At 46.0% G+C, this 21,609-nt stretch overlaps 1 protein-coding gene across 1 annotated transcript; it reads right to left on the bottom strand.

The window, feature by feature from the left end:
* Nucleotides 1–6,129: 6,129 nt before the first annotated feature.
* LOC119454208 (uncharacterized) lies at nucleotides 6,130–20,925 on the bottom strand. The gene is made up of 6 exons (XM_037716194.2): nucleotides 20,805–20,925; nucleotides 14,991–15,168; nucleotides 13,992–14,143; nucleotides 9,174–9,429; nucleotides 6,728–6,891; nucleotides 6,130–6,173 (listed from the first exon to the last, which is right to left on the bottom strand). The coding sequence occupies exons 1-6, from the start codon at nucleotides 20,866–20,868 to the stop codon at nucleotides 6,130–6,132; spliced, it is 858 nt and encodes a 285-aa protein (XP_037572122.2). The 5' UTR covers nucleotides 20,869–20,925.
* Nucleotides 20,926–21,609: the final 684 nt, after the last annotated feature.

The raw sequence follows: 21,609 nt of genomic DNA, 5'->3' as shown, positions 1-21,609 counted from the left end.
GCCGCTCAGCTGCAGCCACGCAAATTATTTTGCAGCGCCATGAAAAATTGAACTAAAGGTAAAAACCACAAAGCACTACGTGAACAAAATAAAAAGTGACACAGGGCCTACAATGCTCATATAGCCTAATAAGCCGGAGATATTCTTGTGTCTACGTCAGCAGCGCCGTCGGGACAATAAATGCTTCAAAATGTCAAATATTTGCTTACGCAATCGATTCCCTGTTGATGCAGCTGTATTCCAACGAAGAGCACAACGAAAGAAAAACCCTTTAAGATGCATTGGAGGCGCTAATGACCCCACTAAGAACCCAACAATACGGCGCGTTCTCATACGGCCTAGGGTTAACTGTTTTGAGCTGTTAAGCAACATCCACAGGGAATTCGGGGAACTGAGTGACCTACTTCTACAAATGCTCTTTCTGAAACCAGAAGCTGTAGAAAACTTCAAAATCTTCTAGAGCAACTCAAAAACGTTCGTTGTCAGATTCAATAAAACCAAGCCACCAAAACTTTTACCCAACTAGCCAGATTTTGAAAACGTAATTCATTAGCGAAAGGAACACCGTAAGTGCTACTGTTCTTTAAGTGTTCTTTGTACTGCCATAGTGCTGAGGTTGAAGGCCTTCCGTAACAAACATATAGCTCAGCAAGAAAGACCTTTATACGCAGTGCAAAATGACGTATTTTATGAATTAGTGCCCAGGATTCGTAGATGTGGGACACGCAATAGCAAGTATTGTTTTGTTTTTCGGGTTCTTTCAAACATGATCCCGAAGCGGGACCGAAGGCAAACGAAATAATCGAATACCTCAAGGCATGCGTCGCCTGCGTGCTGTCGGGTAAGCGCTTTGATATAATGGCCCATAATATGACCCTCATAGTTTGCCAAACAAATACCTATGCAAAAATGTGATATCCCGAGGAGCGACCTCCGACCCTACGTGAATGGACATTGGAACAGATATGCGAGACTTCTCACCGGCGTTTCTTTAGGGCCAATATACGTACTCACATACTTAATATCAGAATATACATGTAAAGACATTGTATTTATAAAGCCACAAATATTAAGGACGAAACGGCGACGTTAAGCGACAGGTTGAACAGCACTGCAAAGCCCAACAACTTTCTTAGCACCAAAGCCCGTACAAGCCGTAATTCGTATGGCATGGAAGAAGCATCCGATAAGATAATTGAAAATGTCGCCATGTAGAGAAAACTTATGAGGGAGTAACATTGTTGCGCCGCACTGCCAACAGGGACGCAAAGAGCTAAACATCTGAAATAATACACTTTTTACTGAACACTGAATGATAATGGAGCCAGAGCCTTTATAACATACCTGCGGTAATATCATGGTTTTAGATTTCGTTGCCATCTCTTGTTACGCGTGATTTGGCTATAGTTACAGAAATATTTTTGAATGAGCTGCTAACACCAGATCAAAATCTCATTTGGCACCGGCCATCCCAGAGCATAATATTTCGTAACTTCAGTAGCTAGGTACAGATCAGTCATTCCTGATCTGATCGAATCCTGGCCGTGGCGACCACATTTCGATGGAGGCGAAACGCAAAAACGCCATATGCTTGTGTGTTGTGCACGTTAAAACACCTCAAGTGGTCAAAATTAATCCGGAGCAATCCACTACGGCGTGCGTCATGATCAGGGGGGCTATGCAAGATGCGCCGAGTTTGGCGGAACTCCGTATCTTCACGAACTCTGGCGACGCCCAAAGATGAAAAAACTAATAGTACCAAAACAAAGTTTGTCCGATGGCACGCTTCCAGCTTCATTAGTTTACCTAGATTCACTCTGGGTGGCAATCATGCCCTCGGCGTTGTCATATGGTCGGTCGACAAACTGGGGCTCACGTGATCTACCATCGGTGCATGGGCGAGCCTTCTTTCATTTGTTTGTCGTTTCCACCGAGTGCATTACACGCAGAAGCAAGTTATAAAATAAATGCATTTGGTACAATATTATCAGTCACTTTAACGTGGTTTCTAATCATTTTAACGTTTATATGATGTACACGGAAAGTATTAGACTAATTTGTAGTTTAATACGTTTCGCGTTACACCACGGGAGTACGCTCTTCCCTCTTTCTCTGGATTGGATTGGCGCGGTTAGCTACTTGTTTGCGTTCGCATTTCCGAGCACAGATTGATGTGCGCCTGGTTTTCCCACTGGACTTTCAACAGATCGCTCGCTGCTGGCGCTAAAGTAAGGCTGCGACAGAAGTGAGCGTCGGCTAGAGCATAAGTGGTTTTGCCGCGCGCTTACCACGTACGCACTCAGAAATGCCGGAAAGCACTCATACAAATAAAGGGTCAGAAAACTACGTTTCATTTCGTGTTATTTTGTGATGCACCTTCATACTGGCTAGCGCCAAGCGATGGCTTCTAACAACTGCAAAGAAGAGTATTCATACTCGGTAGCCCTGAGCGATCCGTGGCTTCTAACAAACGCAAGAAAGGGTCTTTGCAGCGTACGTGGCTGTTAATTGACTGCGACCACATCCATCTGCGATGGGACTCCAGCAGTGGTGCAGTTACACTATACTTCACTTTTTGGTCGAACTTCGCTTTTTATCAACAACTTTAATTTTTTTTCGTGTGAACGCCTGTGATGGGGTCCACAAAAGTCATGTTGTGGTTGACTGTCTCCAAATGCTGATTGAGGCTCACCCCGTTAGCATCCACTAAATTTGGGAGACAGTTGTATCAGGCCCATTCGTCAATGTGAATAATGGTCCCCGGTTGAACATTGACTGCAATAATGGGGCCATTGAGTGCCGTTGCCAGCGTCGCGCATCTCGTTGGTCGACCTTGAAAAATCACAGCACACCGGTGGTCGCGCAGACTATGCCGAAGACCCATGGTTCACGATCTTTAACACCACCGTAATTTTGGCGGCTCAGTGGAAAGTGTCACCCATCATCAGGTGGCCTCGATTGTATTTTCGCTTGCTGCGAAGAAGGCACTCGTCAGTTTGCGCTATCTTCCCCGGGCCACCGAGTGTAGGTCGCGCCAGCAGCTCGTCCCTCACGACCTCACGGGCGTAGTTCCTCCCGTCGGCGACGGCGTGCTCCGATATCCGATAGAGCAAACATGTCGCCTGTCAACTCCTTCAACAGCCACACGTCTACGCTTTTGCTCACGCAGTACGTGAGCCAATTCACTTGCCGCCTAGAGAGGTGGACGTTCGGACAGCCGAGGTGGTCCGTGTTGGCGAAGTAACATCCTTCACCTCTCGGCCCATACAGTGCAGTGGTACCGTGTAACTACGAAAACTGCTTGCGGCACCGGACGGCAGCCTGCAGCGGCTGCCTAATGTGAACACTTCACCTTCGCGGGTTGGTTGGTCCGATTGGAACCCCTGGTGCTTGCAGGTGCCCCAGCACTCCGATGACGCCGCCGGACCTGGCCTGGCGCAGGGGCGCTTGAAGCTGGGCGGCTATTCTGTAACAGTCCACCTATTGGACTGCCCACTTCGGCTGTCACCATTGGCTGCCGCTTCACGAGCGCGAAGGAGACTAGCTGGCACCTTCGCGCTTGTGAAGCGGCAGCCAATGGCGAACGCACTTGATCGACTCTTGCAGAATACTCCCCCGCCCATGGAGAGCCGAAGCGATCCCAGGAACTCTTCCACCGCAGCCCAGTTGCACCAATATGTGCTCGGAAAGCATAATTTGCCCACCACGTTGTCTCCGTAGGTGGGGGCCTTTACCTACCTCGTCACACAGCCTGCGCACTGACGTTTTGGAAAAGCGAAAATGGCGCTGAAGCTCTACGTCGTTCATGTAGGTAAACGGTCCAGACGGTCATATTGACACTTGCTGCCGGTGGATGCGATGACACACGCTCCTGCTGCCGCCGCCATGTTCTCGAGTTCAACTCGAGGGGGGTTTGGCGATGTACAGTGGTGAGCACTGCTGGGGTGAACACCTCATTAGTATTCACGAGCCTATAGCAGTTCATGTTTCGCACAAAGTAAAAAAACTATTACTTGTTTTATCGGCACCATTATTAGGCGTCGTATTCAGCACATTTCCCCCCTGAAGTAGAAGGTATGTTAAAGTTATACCAACTTGAATACTAATGAGGAGTTCACCCTAACAGTGCTCATCACGGTACAAGTTCGCCTGTCAATCGAAACCATATGTCACGTCCCGCGCGAGGCATGTAACTCTAGTGCGCGCACCCACCACGGTTGGGCCACGCCCAACTTATTTTTTGGCAACAGCGACGTGGTGCTGAGCTGAGAGGCATCAACTATCTTGACCGCCGAAATAAAACACGCACAACGCACTATCATTGGTGATGCACTGAGCACTACTATCAATAACAAAGCGTCGACTTTCGCTGGCTTATGCATATATCGTCTTAAGTTGTGATGGCCCCACGAAACGGTTCATTTGCCTGCATTGTGGCGACATAGCTCACAGCAAATAATTATCGGCAGGTCACTGTAGCTACTTGCAAGGTGTCTATGCGCCGTGGTAGAAGACGATGCTGGGGAGTGCGTAGTGTTTTCCAGCGACAACTTATCGCAACTGTCGTTTGAGGTGGCTGTTCTGTCATCGGAGATGTAACGGAGCCGCAGTGACGCAAACACGGTCAGCGTCGAGAATCGCTCGCTTTTCCAGAATCAGTGTGATGGCATGCCTTTGTTACAAACGCTACACACTAAGCAGTTGCAACACCTTTCTCCATTCGAAGTGTAATTTCATGACTGCATACAAGAGCCCTCACATGCCAAAATGCGATTGCGTTAGCTCTGCAGCAGAGGCAATCGGCAAATACGTTGGAGTGCACAACACACTCAAATACTGCATACATGCGCACGGATGCACCTTCACTGGGCAAACGATGACAAGTGATGAATTGTGTCGCTGGGCAGCCCGCTGTACTTCGAAATGCATCGCGGTGGCTTCGCAGACGCAGATAGACTGGTAAATTATCACTGTGCTGCGTCATTACGGACCCTAGTATACGGTACAGCTATTTTGCAGCGGCAGCTGTTGCTCCCGTCTCTATGTCTGGAGTGTCGTTTGTAGTTGGTAAAGTGGCCGCCTTAATAGCCTCAGTCAAGCGCCTGCGGTGAACAGCCATGCTGCGGCACTGCCTTCCCATTCCCCTAATGGACAGGGAAAGGTCAGATGACTGACTTTATCGGGAATAGCACTGCAGTGCCCCTGACGACTGCACACCGCATATCATCCTCGTGCGTGCGACCCTCTAGAACGTATCCGTTTGTAAGCTTTCGCCCCACTGCCGCCACTCGCGGCAAAAAGTGCAAAATTTAATAATTCGCTCGATCTCCGTTTGTCATCAGAAATTTATGGCATTCAAAAACAGAAATAGATATCTTAAGAAATAAAAAGTTTATTATTTTATTTCTTGTATTTCCACGTATTCGATGGAGGGAAAGTGTAGGTGGAAGAACGCACCGCATGTGCCCTCTTCGCATTCGCCGGAGGATATAAAAATAATGCTCGAAAAAGGAAGCATGCCCTTGACGCGCCCGAAAAAGGCGTGGCAAGCGGTTCACGGCAAGTTTGCAGATAGACAGCGGAACAGTCACAATATTATTAAATTGTGATAACGCGCTGATAACCATACGCCGCAGTGGCGCGTTTCGTTGCGCAGCCTTCTATGCTTGAAACACGCAAGCGTTGTGCCGCGCAGAGTGCGCTCATGTTGTAATATGCGGCTTTGTCTCGACATTTCTTTTTGCCTGTTCTTTTTCCGCGTTCCTTACTATTCCCGTTAACTGACTGCAGTCGAGAAAACTCGGGTAAAACTCGTGCGAACGAGAAACTCGGCACATCCTGCATAGCACCCCTGTGCAGTTCTTCCCGTAAAATATAGAGAATAATTTATTCGGGTGAGTCGTGTTGCTGCCGAAAGTTTCTGCCCCCTATTATGTTCAACGCAGTTACCTGCGCAGTAAGTGCCCCATCCGTGTAGCTTAAAGTCAGCTTGGGGTGCGATTGGCCCTAGCGCTGTGGTTGCCTTATTGAAGCCACGAGTGCCAACCTCGCATTAACCAGTAAACCATACTTTCGAGGGCCCCAATGGCGAGTCTGCACGCGGATCTTTTAAATAAATTTAATAAGCAATTACGAATCTATGAGTAATGCAATTAGGTGCACAAAGTCAAAATCTGCAAGACCAGAGCAAAAACAAAAGTTTGTACGCCAGAGTTGCGGTTTCAAACTATAATTCCCCAGCGGCACGGGATCGCCTCGAGGAGAGAGTCACTTGCGTGCGACTGTACAGTGCGTAGTAGACTAGGTGCATTTGTTAATCGTGGCTTGTACTATCTTGAGTCCGTTGTGGTGGCCGGCGACCCTGTCAAGTTGTCGATGACAACTTATTCTGCTAGCCTCCAGCACCTGTACGGCATTACTTATACACAATTTGGCCCACTGCCTTCTGTACTGGAGTGCCAAAGATGTGCTAACTTTTAGACTCATCCGTCTTTGTCATGCACCATTGCTCCTACTGCTCTAGACGTCGGCAACCTTACTAACAAGCGCTGCCTCCAATAGTTGCTCTGCACCTTGATAATAACCATGCATATAATAAAACGGTCCTCTTATCAAACATTTTTCGTCCTGCTAAGTCGGATATAAATGAAGTTCTGGCTCTTTAAAAAGATAAGGTGGAAGATAAAGCTGTTCCGGCTGTGTAGGTGAGCGTGGCTACAGTGCTTACCGGTCAAGATACCCTTGACAACAATGGGTAGAGTCGAGATGCTGCGCAACCAGCGGAAGTCCTCCCACGTCGCAGAAGGTGACAGTAGGTTACCAATGAAGTCCTTGCTGGAAGGGTCGAATGTGAATGATCTACCAGGCCATGAGGCTTCCAGGTTGGCGAATCTGTGCAAAACAACACATGTCTTGTATCATCGACAGAAGCTTTATCTGTGGCATACGTTAAACAATGTTCTACATCAACGAAACTTTGGGGCCAGAGCTCCGTTTCAGTACATAATTTTACTCAGGACCAGAGCACATTGCATGTATCACATTTGGTGTATGCCTCGCGGCCTCACAAGCTCGACACATTGATTAACAGCTGTGATACATACAACCCTATAATTTCAATAGAATCTTGCCACATGTGACATTCGGGATGTCCAGAGTTGCACGAAAAAGTCTAATAGCATACCTGCCAACTCTTCCGAATTTTTAATAAAGTCTGCATATTTAGCCTCATTCTACAATTTTACCACGAGGGGCATTCATAAAGTTCGTATTATTGGCATGAAAAAAGAGAGCCAAGTAGACAAAATTTTATGGGAACTTTATTCCGTCTTTACATAATCTCCTCCCAAAGTCACGCACTTCTGCCAACGGTGCATGAGCTGTCGCAGTCCAGTGCTGTCGAACTCCTCATTTTGAGAGTTTAGGAAGAGCTCGACTTGAGCGATGACTTTGTCGTCGTCCCGAAAATGTTTCCCGCGCAGTGTGCTCTTCATGCGAGGGAAGAGGAAGTCACTTAGTGCGAAGTCAGGTGAATATGGCCGGTGAGGCAAAATTTCGTAGCCTAAGGAGGCTGAATGCGTCGCCATCACATGTGCTGAGTGAGCCGGTGCATTGTCATGCAGCTGAAGGACGCCTTTCGTGAGCTTTCCTCTACGCTTATCATTGATAGCACCTCGCAATTTGGTGAGAAGCTCGCAATTGTACTTTGCTGTAATAGTTTGGCCTTTACTCGCATAATCTGTGAGAAGAGCACCACGGCAGTCCCAGAAGACGCTCAGCATGAGCTTACGTGACGACTGCACAACCTTGGCCTTTTTTTTTTTTTTTGGTGTGAATGTGTTTCCGTGGTTCCATTGTTTAAATTAAAGTTTAGTTTCAGGGTCATAATTGTGCACCAAGCACTCATCAATGGTTATCAGGTGCTTAAAAAAAGTCGTCAGGGTCGCTCTCGAAAAGCTTCAACATTTTTTGCGGCTGCTTCCTTCCGCAAGTCTTTTCGCACTGGCGTCAGCAAACGCGGAACCCAGCGCGCGGCAACGTTGGTCATATGCAGGTTGTTGTCAAGTATGTTGTGCACAGAGCCTGCACTGACGTGAACCTGTCCTACTAATTCTTCAACAGTTATCCGTCGGTCGGCGAGTACGAGAGCCTCCACTTGCGCAGCAATTTGTGGTTCACCATCGAGCGAAGGGCGGCCACTTCATTCAACGTCGTCTAGGCTTGTTTGGCCACACGGAAAACGTCTGCGTCATTTGACAACAACGTCATTGGCTGGGTCATTGGCACCATACACCGCCACCGGTTTGGCGTGAATCGTCTTTGCATCTTGTCCCTTCAAATACAGAAAGCGGATCACTGCACGGGCTTTGACTTTCCCGATGGGTGCTGCCATTTTTGATCTGGCCCCCTAGGGGTGTGGCGCGGTATTATATACAACATTACATTTATATTACGCTAAAACTAGACAGACGCACACTCATTTCGATGCACATTGTGCACGCCTTTTCTAAATCTGTCGCACTGATAATACGAGCTTTATGAACGCCCTCGTAATCTTGTATCAAAAGTTAGAAAAAATTTTGTTTGCTATAAACTTTCATTCATCGTTCTTCAAATACATTTTTGGAAATCTTCTCTTGGTAAAATAACATCAGAGGGACGCTTGCTTCTAGCAAGTTTATCTGGCAACTTCACTGCAACAGCCACTTCTGTTATCTCAAAACAATGCGCTGCTTGTCAGTCCCGGATCTTCTAAGTTTGTTGTTCCTTCGGTTTTGCTTGTAAATGTAAATCTTCATTAATTAAGCCTTATGTAAATCGCAAGAGCTGTGTGCTCACAGTAAATAAGAGAAAAATTTTAACGTGTCCCCCGCACAAGAAAAGTGGGGCTTCGCCTAGCTTGGTTGCTTTGCAAGCACACGGCTGTTTCTTACAACAACTCGCGCTCCTTCTAAAAAGAAATGAACCATTATATGCACATTGCGTAATGTGCTGCTCAAGCATGAGTAAAACAATGCTTAGAGATGCCACTCATCCCCATGGCCTCCATTTCTTCCGCTCTTGTTTGCAGAGTTTTCTTCTCATTCCTTACCTGTACTTGGTGAAGCCTTGTGCTGCAATGCTAAGCAGCATGTGCTGCATTAACATGGAAGACCCTAAAAGCAAGAGCTCACCTGAGGCCTTCCGGAAGGACAAACTTGTTGTTGCTGAGGCTTACGGCCTGTCCAGCGACAGGCGAGTCCACAGTGACAACAATGGCGGCAAAACCCTGCTGTTCTGCCCTCCTGACAAGGGACTTGGTCAAGGAGCGGTTGGTGAAGATGTAAGTCTGCTGCCACAGCAGGCAATCCGGCGCGCTGGCTCTGATGTCTTCCAACGACGTGGTGCTCATGGCGCTCACGATCATCAGTGTGCCCGCGTCCCGTGCAGCTGCAACACATGAAGTCGGAACGCGCTGCCTCTGGATCTCTTGCATTAGCCCTGCGATGCCTTTCTGTCTTGCAACATGAGCGGTTGTGCCGATAGGCGGACACTGCTATTGCATGTTTACTAGTGCCAAACCACATCAGCAAGCCATGAAAGGGCGCGTCCAGCTAACTCGTCTGCATATTGTGCCGACATTATAAATGTATTGTGAGATACCACGAGCTACGCCGTTAAGACTGCAATCCCCCTGTAAAGCAACTCTGCCCAATCAACGTGTATATCTAGCGCTATCCTTTCGGGGAGAAATCAACGGTATTTAATTGCACTAGTCTTGTGCTTGTATGTTATGACCCTTGATATTTTTTTTATGTCCAAATGGTCGTCTTTTCTCACGAATCAAGTTTTCAACAAAATATATTCATACAGCCTCTAAAAGGCCACGTTTGCCAGTTTGTGATCTTGTTGGCTAACTTTCTTCGCTGCAGCATTCTGCGACTGTTGAATGGCTAATAATAGTAACATTGTAGAAACTAATTGTACTAGTTAAGCGGCAGAAATTGTTTAGCGCAATCGGAAAGCAAAGTTGGCAACATTGGGGGAGATGGCGGCCCGCAATGGAAGGCAGTCGTCACGCTCGTTGTGAGCTCTTTGTCTTTTATTTATTAATTAAAGAACGCCCTTCTTTAAAATCTGTGTTTCTGCGAAGAAATTCCTAACATGTCAGAAGTGGGATACACCGAAACCTTCGTGGTGAAGTATTCCTGGAAGTCGATGTCGTGGGATTGCGCCGACGGTGATGCTCGCTGAGTTTTCAACTGACGGTGCGTTGTTGTCGTCTTCGTGAGGTACTGACGGTAAAAGGGACCCTTTGTGTTGCCTTGAAACGTGCGTGCGGACGCTTCGTGCGACGTTTACGAGACGCAACGCTACCGTCTTTGTGAGGTACCAACATCGAATATGTGAGCCTTCGTGCTAGCTCAGGCACTTGTGTGCGGACGCTTTGTGTTACGTCAGCAAGCCTAGACGTTTAGCTGGAGGCGAAAAACTGTGTGTACGCCAGGGAGACGCCTAGACAACCCCGAAGATGGCAGACGGCGGCAGAACTCACGGAATGATGCCAGCTCTATTGAAGCAAAACCATCGGATACTGGAGCTCTTCAAGAGGAAACCTGAAACATTCCGCGCTATGCCGGACCTGAATAAAGCTATCCACGATTTAGATGGCGAGGGCTCATCCTACGAAACCGAGGCGTGGCTGAAAAGCGTCGATTCCATGGCGGTCCTGCACGGCTGGCCGAATAGCTTCAGACTAAAAAACGCCAGGCTTCACATGAAAGGACCTGCTCGATTTTGGCTTCAGGCCCGTGTCAATGACCACACTACATGGGAGGACTTTAAGATTGCCTTCAAAAAGACATTTGTGGGCCAGACAAGCACGGCCAAAAAGTGGAAAGCAAATGCATGAAAGAGTCCAGATAAAGGGAGGGTCAATCACGGCATACTTTCTCGAAAAGACCTTCTTATGCAAGGAATTGGGCCTCGTGTGCGATATACTAAGGAGCAAGTTTTGGTGCGGCTGCGGTTTAGAGACGCATGTACCTCCATGACGGCGAAGGAACACAAGTGCTGGGAAGACCTGGTGGTTCGGCTCAAACAAGTAATGGATGCACTGCGAGCTGCTGGTCTAAGCCTGAAACTATCCAAGCGGGTGTATGGAAGTGACGAACTCGACTACATAGGTTTCGAGATGGTGAAAAGCTACCTGCAGCCATGTGAAGTGAAGCAATAAGCCATATTGGACGCTAGCACGCCAACTGATGTTCACAGTGTCAAGAGATTTCAGGGCCCGACAAGATTTTTCACACGGTTCATTCCCCACTATGTCCTGAAGGCCGAACCGCTTACTTCTCTGACAAAGAAAGACACAAAATTTACATGGGGAGTGGAGCAGCAGAAAGCTTTCGACCAGCTCCGAAGAGAACTGACAGAACCACTGGTTCTGAAGTTGAACGAGGCTTCGGCTCCAACAGAACTCCACATGGACGCAAGCAAACAAGGACTTGCAGGAATGACCCTTCAACCAGATGAATCAGGATGCTGGCACTTGGCGTTTTGTGTCAGTGAGCGCAACACTGAGGCTGAAAAGAATTACCATGCGGGAGAACTGGAGCTGATGGTAATAGCCTTGAGTATGAAAAAACTTGGTCCATTCATCCTAGGCATTCCGTTCACGCAGGTAAAAAATTGCCAAGCAATTGTGTATCTGAATGCGCACAAGATTCTTAAACCACACAAAGCAAGGTGGTTCGGCTTACGTGAAGAGTATGACTTCGAGGTGAAGCACCGAGCAGGTGAGAAAGCGGCACACGTGGACTATTTGAGTCGTGAACCCGTAGGAGCACCGGAGGACACGATTGATGAGTTTGTCGAGACAAGGATCGAAGTGTGCCTTGCCTTGAATTTAGAGGACCAAGTTGTCATCATCCAGCGTTCTGATGCGGACTTGGCTAAGAAGAAAGTATCAAGGTCAAAAACCTACGACTGCAGGATGGAAGGCTGTTTTACGTGGAAGAAGACGGATGAGTTCTTTTCGTTATGCCTAAGAGCATGCGTAAGACACCGTGTGTCAAGTTTCACGACTTACAGGGACACTTTAGTGCAGAACGAACGGTGACAAAAATCAAGAAAATTTATTGGTTTCCTCGCATGAAGCGCTACGTGGACCAGCACATCCATAGGTGTTTCTAGTCTGCTCAGAAAGATTCGAGGAGGGAAGAAACCTGGACATCTGCATTCGATACCACCTCGGGAGAGCTCATTTCAAGTTGTACACGTGGAACATGTTGGTCCGTTTGTGAGAAGTTCCAATAAAAACCAGTGTATCTTGGTGCTGGTGGACAATCTGACCAAGGTTCCGCGCCTCTACCCCGTGCGAGACACCCCAGCGAGGAATGTACTGCGGTGCATGCAGAGTTTTATACCCGAGTTCAGTCTACCAGAGCGCATCATCTCAGACCGTGGTTTCGGTTTCATGTCCCACGGCTTCGAAGCCTCCTGTCAGGAAAATAGTGTGGCTCACACACTGAACTCGGCTCACCATCCAAGGGCTAACGGTCAGGTGGAGCATGTGAATCGACCTCTGGTACCGTGTATTATGGCTACAATCAAGGACCCGACTCACAAGGACTGGGATCAGAACATTAAGGTAGAGAGCTACCTAAACTCTGCATACCATGCCTCAACAGGCACTAGCCCTTTCAGGCTTCTGCATGGGTATCAACCAAGGACGCAGGATGGTGTCCTCAGATGGCTAAACACGGAGAATAACGAGTGAATATGTCCGGAGCAACTTCAAGAGACCGCTCAAAGGTACATAGTGAGCCAGCAAGAAAGGTCGAAGCAATACTTCGACATGCATCTTTTCACAGCGGACAAGCTCAACGTAGGAGACATAGTGATCATGCGCTGCGTTCCAGAGCACAACGGCACCCCAACAACAACCCAGAAGTTCAGAGGTCCACTGACTGTGATTGAGATAGTCCCAGCGGGCACCTACAGATTGACCGAGATGAACGGAAAGAAAAGGCTACCGACTTCTCGACTACCGCTCACATTAGCCAACATTCCACCCCCATTAGATGGGGTGGAAGATGCCAAGAACTGTCCGACCAATCAAGCACCGACATCGTGGAAGACAGCGTGCTGAGACGTAGCTAACGTGTGTCCAAAAGACCTTTGTCTCTTCGGGACAATGCCATATGAACTGAAGACGGTTTGCTGTCAGGAATGGCCGAGTGTTAGCTGAATCGGAAGGCAAGGCTGGCAACATAGAAGGAAGTCGTCGCGCACGTTGTGAACTCTTTTTCTTTTTTATCAATTAAATAGCACCCTTCTTCAAAATCTGTGTGTCTTCGAAGAAATTCCTAACATATTGTGCAGTGCAAGGTGTGTTTACCAAAATTTTCAATAGCCTGGTTTCAAGATGCGCAAAAATAAAAGTGATGTTCAAGGAAGGGCTGCACAGCGGCGCGAGAAACGAACACTCGGACTCGCTTTCAAAGCCAGATTAGCGGGCTGTTTGTTTCCAAATATGAGCAATCTTTCTGCACTTTCAGTGCACGCTAAGTACGCATCACAATCGCAAACAAGAATGTACCTATTAAAGAGAGTTTCACGTTCAAGTAACATAAAGCGGCTTCATCATGCTGGAACCACTTGAATCTGAGTGGAGAGAGTCCCTGCCAGTGATCGCCACCTAGAGCGAGAGCCGCCGTACTTCAACACAACTATCCATAATACTGCACAACGACACCTTCCACGCACCGCTAGTTCCTGAACATCAGTGAAACCTTTCGTGTACACCTATGACCTCAGCGCTTAAACGTCCGCGCCATTTTCCCACAAAAGAAGGCCTAGTGTTTCAAGTTTCGCGCCGTTTGATAATGTTTTAAGTTATTTTGATGCGCTCTCTAACAAATAATAATCATGACATTACTAACATAGCAGCAAATCCGACTTTCTTAGAGCTGTTCATAAAGTTCGATCAATTATAATTGCGCGCTTACCTTTTGCAGTGCCCAACTCACCCACCCGGTCGGCAATCATGTGAGCAGCTGAAGGGGAGAAGCCGACAGGAAAAGATATTCTCCGACCTAACACGGTAGTAGCAGTGTTGATCTTCGATACGTCCACAAGGGCCTTGGGCCTGAAGCGAAGCCTGCATAGCAAATTTTCAAACCTTCTGTCCGGTTCTCACACTTTCTTGAAATAGTAGCGTGTAGGTTTAGTCTAGTTTTAGTAGAAAACCAAATACAGAATATTTTAAAATCTTGTAGACATATATTCGTTTTAATGGCTGCGAATCCACAAACATGGCCAGCTATGAAATAAAATGTAAGCGGATGGTTATATGATTTGTTATAACAGTTGAATAAGCAGTATTCGAGTGAACAGAACAAGGCACTACAATCAAGTGTCCTAGGGGAGATTCGTCTCATTTTCGGTCACTAAAACACAAAAAAAGTCTCTCCCTATAAATTTGAAGAAGGGGACCAGGGATACCACCACCACAAAACATGTCTGTTTGTGGGGCGAGTATTGCAACATCGAACCAGGAAATACATATTATTTTCCACAAACGTATACATCCAATCACACTTGTCACAGTGCGTAGAGACGCCTAATATCTTTGACGACAGTTATCGTCGGAAAAGCTATTTTCTCAGAATATATGGGTAGCCCTCATGGTACCTGCGTATCGAAACTGCGTGCAATGATTACTACGCTCGGAATAATTCTGCATCGAAGCTGCATGAACAGCAACTATTTGTATACGTTTTTTTTTCTGTCTGTAGTTTCTCTTCGCCACGCTGATTATTTCGGTTTAAGCCGGTATGAAAATTAGCGAATCTCAAATATTTGAATAGCATGTAACAAAGGAAGCAAGGACATTCCGATTCAAAATAGGAATTCCGGATACATTGTACCTACGTATACCAACCGATCATTGGACACCATGCTTTGGTATATCATAAGCATTCAATATGACGTTTTAAAATAGGAACCTCGTGAACGCCGCGGTGTTCTCCCTGAGAGTCTGTTCCTGGTCCGCTCCGCTGGCGATGTAGCTTCTTGCGGCATCGTCGAGTTTGGCCTCTCCCAATCGCTGGATGTCCGCTAGGGTAACCACAGTGTAGTCTTGTTCGACTTTCTCGGACTCGGCGAGGGCCCACTCGCCGCTCACTGCGGTAAGAGTGGTTGTTTAGAAAGCGCAATCTGATGCAAACGCGTCAGTTTTATCGGCCTGGGAATTATACGGTCTTTGTTCATATTTCAGGTGAACAATAGCCTCAAAGCTTCGAGGTGATTGCCTTTACCGGAAATTTACAGGCAATACAGCATTAAATATATGACCTGAATGAAGTATGATTTATATTACTGTTATGTTTTGACCTCGCAAAGGGACACCCAGAAAGAACTGTGGTGCCCATAATATGAAGGACACCATGGTGGGAGAGAATGATGCAGCTCCGGAGTAATTTGAACAACCGATGGTCGGTTCACGTACACCTAAACCATGTACATTCGCGCTTTCGCATTCTCCCCCAAACGGAATTATGTCCCCGTGCCAAGAATTGAACCAATGCCCAGAAACACAATTCGATATCCACTGATCCACCGCAACAGATAATTAATATTTATCTAAATGTGTGGTCGTACAAAAATCTATTATTTCCTGCAAGAAATTTAAGACGAAAGCTTTTTATTATACCTAAAACGTAAATATAACTGTGTGATAGTAGAGAAAGGGTAGCGCAGATTAGCTAATTAGGTTCTAGCACTTTTTTCTTTGCGATGTACGCAATGCCCTTTCTGCGTGACAGTAATGTGTGCTTGGGAATTGTGAGTGCGTACAAGGACAGACTTTGGCACTCTGAGACTCCGCGTATCTAAGTAGCCTGGATTTATTTAGGCAAATTCGACAGTCACGAACAATAATTCGAAGCTATTCACCAAATAATTTATTTAAGCGTCTTTTTTATTTGTTCGAGGAGGCTCAGTACATTACTATTGAAATTTATTGTGATGTTCTTGTTGCATCATGGTTACTTGCGTTCCTTTTGTGTGTTCTCAAATTAAAGAGGCATTGTGGTCAGTGTAACAAGTTCCGGGAACATGTGCAAGAATGTCATGTTTTTTTTTCATATTTAACTACAAGACCAAAGCACCTTGCTGTCGTAAAGCCCCTCTACCTTCGGAAAAGTACCGCCCTCTCATCTCTCCTCCTCCGTCTCCTCTCCTAAACCGCTTGGTTTTTCTCTCTCTTTTTCTTTACTTTTTGCTTGCAAAACAAGTCGATGGTGGAGCCCCTCGAAAGGTCCCGTTGAAGCTTTCAAGAGGGGCCCGCGACGCGGTGCCCTTAACGCTATCGCGTTAAAAAATTGGTTTTCCTCTTCTGGCGGCTTGTAAATTCTGAATCACGTAGGCGTGTTATGATGGGTATACGCCGAGTTGAGGGCGTAGTGGTTGGCAGCGTGTGGCGCTGAGTGTACGAGTACTTCATCACGACTATAGCGCGGCTTTTTACATGCCTGTTTTCGGGTGGCCCTCCACTACCGGTCTGTTGCAACGTGGAGTCTACCGTTTCCCGGCGTTTTCCGTGCTGTCAGTTTCTTTAGAACAAATTTGAAGTACCTTGAAGATAGAAACCATAAGCGATAAACCTTTCACACTAACGAAATCGCGTTGGACCTGGATATAAGGTCGTGCCCGCCGCTGTTCGGGCCTATTAAGGTGCTCTGGAAAAGTAATATTGTTCAGCTTCCGGAAACCAAAACTGAACAGCATATTGGAGTTACCTTCTGCATTGACAACAGACCGACTCAATCGAGATTGTTGCGCATGGCACTCAAAATATATGTCTAATGTACTTGATCAAGTGGTATGCTATCGCAAGGATGCAGTTCCACATAAAAGCAGCGCTATCTGAACCGCTATCTGAAGCTTCGTTGCATTGCGTGAATGTGGCTGCACCTATGCTTTCTTCCAAATATGGTTTTGAACTGCTTGTTGCGTGAAGTTCAATCCTACCGTCTATCAACTTTCTGGACACTCTGTTTGCATGTGGGGGCCCTTGAGATGCAGCAACTCAAAAGAACTTCACTCACCAACCACCTAACTTTTGTCATATAATAGCCGGAAAGTGCACAATGGCTTAGTGAAATAACACTAATTCCAATAGATGTACATAGTCTAAGCGGTTAAAGAAGTTGCCAGCCTTTAGAAAGAGTGAAGAATTACTCAACAGCGCTTCAAATACGCCTATCTCGGACCGGAACACCTGCCCCCCCCCCCCCCCCCCCTCGTGGCCGTGGTTTGGTCATATGAATGCGAGAGCATTACTGAGCTCATTGTGCGACCTCGCCGTGGGCAGACAGCCGTGGCAAAAAACCGGCACACATTACGTCATCTTCATATAACTAAAAAAGAACAGTGGCAACGGTGAGAACGGACAGCGACGCCTGCTCTGGCATCTAATATTCAGCGGGCTGTAAGAAATACTATTGTAAGATCTCCTGGTATATGATTTAGAAGTGATGGCACAGTGTAGACGTTCACGTAAGCAAAAGCCTAAAGTTTGTTTGCGCCAACAGTTTCGAGAGTGGAACTGTCTTCGTCAGAACAGTTGAACAGTTTCAACGTAGTGTTGTAACGAACTTTAAAGTTGCCCAGAAGAAGAGAGTTCCACATTCGAAACTGTTGCAATGTATATATATATATATATATATATAAGGTTTTCGCTTGCGACAACGCCTCTATTGTGCCATCATTTCCTCAAATACCAACTGGTCCATTGATCTCCTACCTTCTGATATATTCAGCCTTTGTGAGATTCCTAGGTAGTTTCAAACTGATAGCGGCTGTAAAGCACACAAGAGTTCGGTTTCCTGGAGACCTTGACATTCAAGAGATCGCTCTTCCTTTTCCAGATTTCGCGGTGTCTCCTTCCTGGAAGCAGTCGCACACGCCACCGGAACAGATAACCATGACTGGATGTCTTATTTCCCTTCCGTGTTTCGCTGATGCATAGAGGATGTTGCAGTTTTTTTCCAGACGAAAGGTAAAGTCAATAGTAGTTAACCAATGTTTCTATCGAATTAGTGAACATTTTGTAAACTAGGGCAATTATTCTGCTGAATGTTACTTATGCCAACTAATAACTTTCAGAAGGAGTTGGTTAATATTCAACACGCCAAAAAATAGCAGCATCGGCGTTTACTAGGAGCACCGACTTCTAATATCAAAGAATCAAGAAACGGAGCCTCAAAATCGTTATTTGTTCCAAACACGTGCTTCGCATGGCAGAGTACATGGAGGGAAAAGTCACTATTGCATGAGTAGACAGATCTTTCAGCTTAGAAAATTACAGCAAATTGTGGCATACAGACGGATAATTGCCTCGTGTATATCACAAAGCCACACTTTGAGATTACACAACGTGCCTAAAAACATGCTTATTGTTGCGTAGAACACATAGCAATCGAACATATTGTATTGCGCCCCTACAATAATGATGCATTACCCCACACTATTACTTCTGCTTGTGTTTTCACTATTGTAACGCAATTACAAAAGATGGCACCCATCATTTGCTTATATGTAGGCACATTGGCCAAGTCTTGTGGTTATCCTATCGACATGTTCGAAGGTACATTTACGCTACAGCAATGGGCTTTGCACACTCGACGTTCCATTTCTTTTCGCTCGAACTTTGTCGATTCCGGAAGTGGAAAAAAATGTCACCGAATTATCTTTTCACGATGAATAAAGCGCTGAAATTTCTCGAACGCTTATTGGTTATTATGCTAAGGTCTAGTTCTTGTGCACGATTTATCATCTGTGGCTGTGATATATTTATATAGCGAGAGGCAGATGGTTCAAGAGGGCGTAGGGACTTGATTTTTAGTAGCAGCCACGCAATTCCAACAGAAGATGAAGTGAACGCACGTACAGCCTCCCGGAGTTTTAGCTATATCTCGCGAGAACACCATATTATGGTCGTACGTCGTCCTGAAGGGAACATCGCATTAGACGACTCTTGCACAGGAGAATACTTAGGGCACTTGAGAGTACTTCTGCCGGTCTCGCTGATTATCCGTAAAACTTCATTTGGGCCTAGTTGGTACCTAATTATGAACCTAAGCTCACAGCGCAAACGCTGTGTGCATGTGTCGTATCTTCCTTTTGTGGTCCGTCTTAGGTGTTTGCGCTGTAAGTTTAGGTCGCTGATTATCACCGCTTAAAGGCGTTAAAATGACGCGTGATGGACGTTCACGCGATATAGCTAAAAATTGGGGAGGCTGTACGTATACAGCAAAGTGACTGCTATTTTATTAAAACGCAGAATAAGGCTCCCGTGAGACGTGACACCGGTGGTTGAAGCGATATTCGACAACGTTCTCACTTTTCAAGTTTTGCACTAATTAACTATCCTGGGGCTCGATTACACGAACACACGTGATAACTGGCGCAGCGGGAGCCGCTACCATAGCTCAACTTGTGCAATATCGCACCAGCAATGTAAATGTTCTGAGTCAGCCGTTCACCGGTTGCCATATCAACCTTGCTCTACACTTATCTCACTTTTGCTCGATTAAGAATACGGATTTTATCCTAAGTTTAACCACCATTGATATTTATTCTGAATTTCAAGTTTAGCAAAATAGTCACTTGTATGCGTTTGATGGCTTGATTGGGTGAGTGCTTTATATTGTCTTTCTAGTTACTGTATTTTTCCAGAAGTGGTGAAATACCAGCGATTGACAGACAAGTGCTGCTGAATAAATTTATGAATAAAAAAAGCCTTTGTGTAGGTTTATGGTTTCTTCTGTCAGCATTTACTTTAGAAACTGTAGAAGTAGGACTAGGAAAGAGAAGGAACCAGATAATTCAAGCGTTGTATTGAAGCAAACTGAGAACCTTTTCTCGCTTTCATGCCCCAAACTGCAAGTAACGTTGGAGTATGGCAAAGGTATGAAATAAACTTTGCGATTACCCCTAGCATATACGCTTTTGAGTTACGTTCTTTGAATTTGAAACTAAGACTCAGGTCATATGATTACAGGACCAACTTCAAGGTAATTTTGGAGAATAACGCACCTGATTGATAATGGGAGTATTCCTTGAATGTGAGTGCGTTGTAGAATTGGTGTGTTGTAGGCTTGGCTATGGAAACATACTTCTTTGGCTAAAGCAATTACGTGTAATTGATGGTAGGCTAACCCGGCTTTTCACTATTTTTTCTCGGTGCGCACCAGCACCATTCCGAAGCAACATTTCTAGTTGGTAAAAACAGTTCTAGTTGGTAAGTAAGGGCGGCATTATTATTTATTGTTATCATGTTTACAGACTGACCTGTAGTGAAGCATACCTTAAGGGAGATGTCGTGAATCAGAAAAGTAGAGATAGTCATATGCGTAATGCATTAGGCGAGGTTACCAAAATGGCTCGGGGACAGCATTCTCTTTAGGTGATGCCATCCAAATAAGCGTTCTTTGACAACATGAACCGTTGATTAATGTGAGAAATACTATATGTGAAAGTAGCTCTACCGCACTGTGCATCCTGTCGCTTATTTTGACTCGTCTCCCTCCCTTCGTTAACCACAGCAACGTCAAGTAATGCCATTCCTTAATGGATAATGGAGTCCCTGTTGACATTGTTTCTGGCTAAAGTATTGATGTACGAATGGTTCGTTTATCGTTTGTTTGTTAATTGTCTGCAGGAAGTCATAGTAACCATTCTTTCTGACGCGCGAACACAACGAATAGCACGCGCAAACAAGTATTCCTTTAAAACGTACGGACCCATACACTTACGTAGTGACAGGCTGAAAGCAACGAGCAGTACGACCACATCATGATTGGAAGCGTGCTGCAACATGTCTGTCGGACCATGCGGAGATCCTTACGCGTACTTGCGGTGGCGGCACAGCACTCCTGAACAAAATGAAGAGCGAACAGAACACACACAGGCAAAGTGAGCAGAGCATTAAAATGTCTCAACATGTATTTCCGCAAATGACAAAATAAGTAATAGACAGCCCGAATAATGAGCGCAAGAAAATGTATCTAGCTACAGGTGTTTCTCTCGCTAGTCCATCCTTGACCCAGACGTTTATGTCAGTGTTAATAATGATTTTCCATCAGAAGTGATTCGCAACAGAATTTCATGGCCGCTGATGCATCGTCCTGTGCTGCAACATGTTTTGTACAGCTGGCACACTGACTCGCAAGCCTCCATGTGATTGACGAACGAGCAAGAGTTTAATTGTCACGTGTTACAAAAGGAATGCGGTGCGCGTTTTCTGGAAAAAAACAAGGACAAAACTACTTTTTGTCCCGACAAATGGCAGAAGAGGAGCCGAAATGATAGTGCCTCTTCGGTTATCATGTTTTACACACGCTTTTTCACTATATGGCGTGACAGGCTGAAAAAAATACATCTAATTTGTGTTCATGTGTGCAACTTGGCCGTTGGCGCATTGCCTCTGCTTTAGGGCTTTCTCCTTATGGTGCGTGTTCCGAAGAGCGACTATATTAATTTACATTCAGCCTGTTATGCTTTTGCTCGACCGTTGTGCATCAACAGCATCATAAGTGCAGTAGATTCAGTCTGCACGCA

Source organism: Dermacentor silvarum, chromosome 5 (assembly GCF_013339745.2).
Source record: "Dermacentor silvarum isolate Dsil-2018 chromosome 5, BIME_Dsil_1.4, whole genome shotgun sequence".
NCBI lineage: Eukaryota > Metazoa > Arthropoda > Arachnida > Ixodida > Ixodidae > Dermacentor > Dermacentor silvarum.
The sequence above is the reverse complement of the archived record's forward strand: the minus strand, read 5'-3'. Positions and strand labels throughout refer to the sequence as shown.

Excerpts from the sequence above, each read along its gene's own strand:
- LOC119454208 (XM_037716194.2), bottom strand. The coding sequence starts at position 20,868 with ATGTTGCAGCACGCTTCCAATCATGATGTGGTCGTACTGCTCGTTGCT. Across the intron at positions 14,144-14,990 it reads AACACCGCGGCGTTCACGAG|GCTTCGCTTCAGGCCCAAGG; the intron begins GTTCCTATTTTA and ends TTTGCTATGCAG. Across the intron at positions 9,430-13,991 it reads TGAGTTGGGCACTGCAAAAG|CTGCACGGGACGCGGGCACA; the intron begins GTAAGCGCGCAA and ends CATGTGTTGCAG.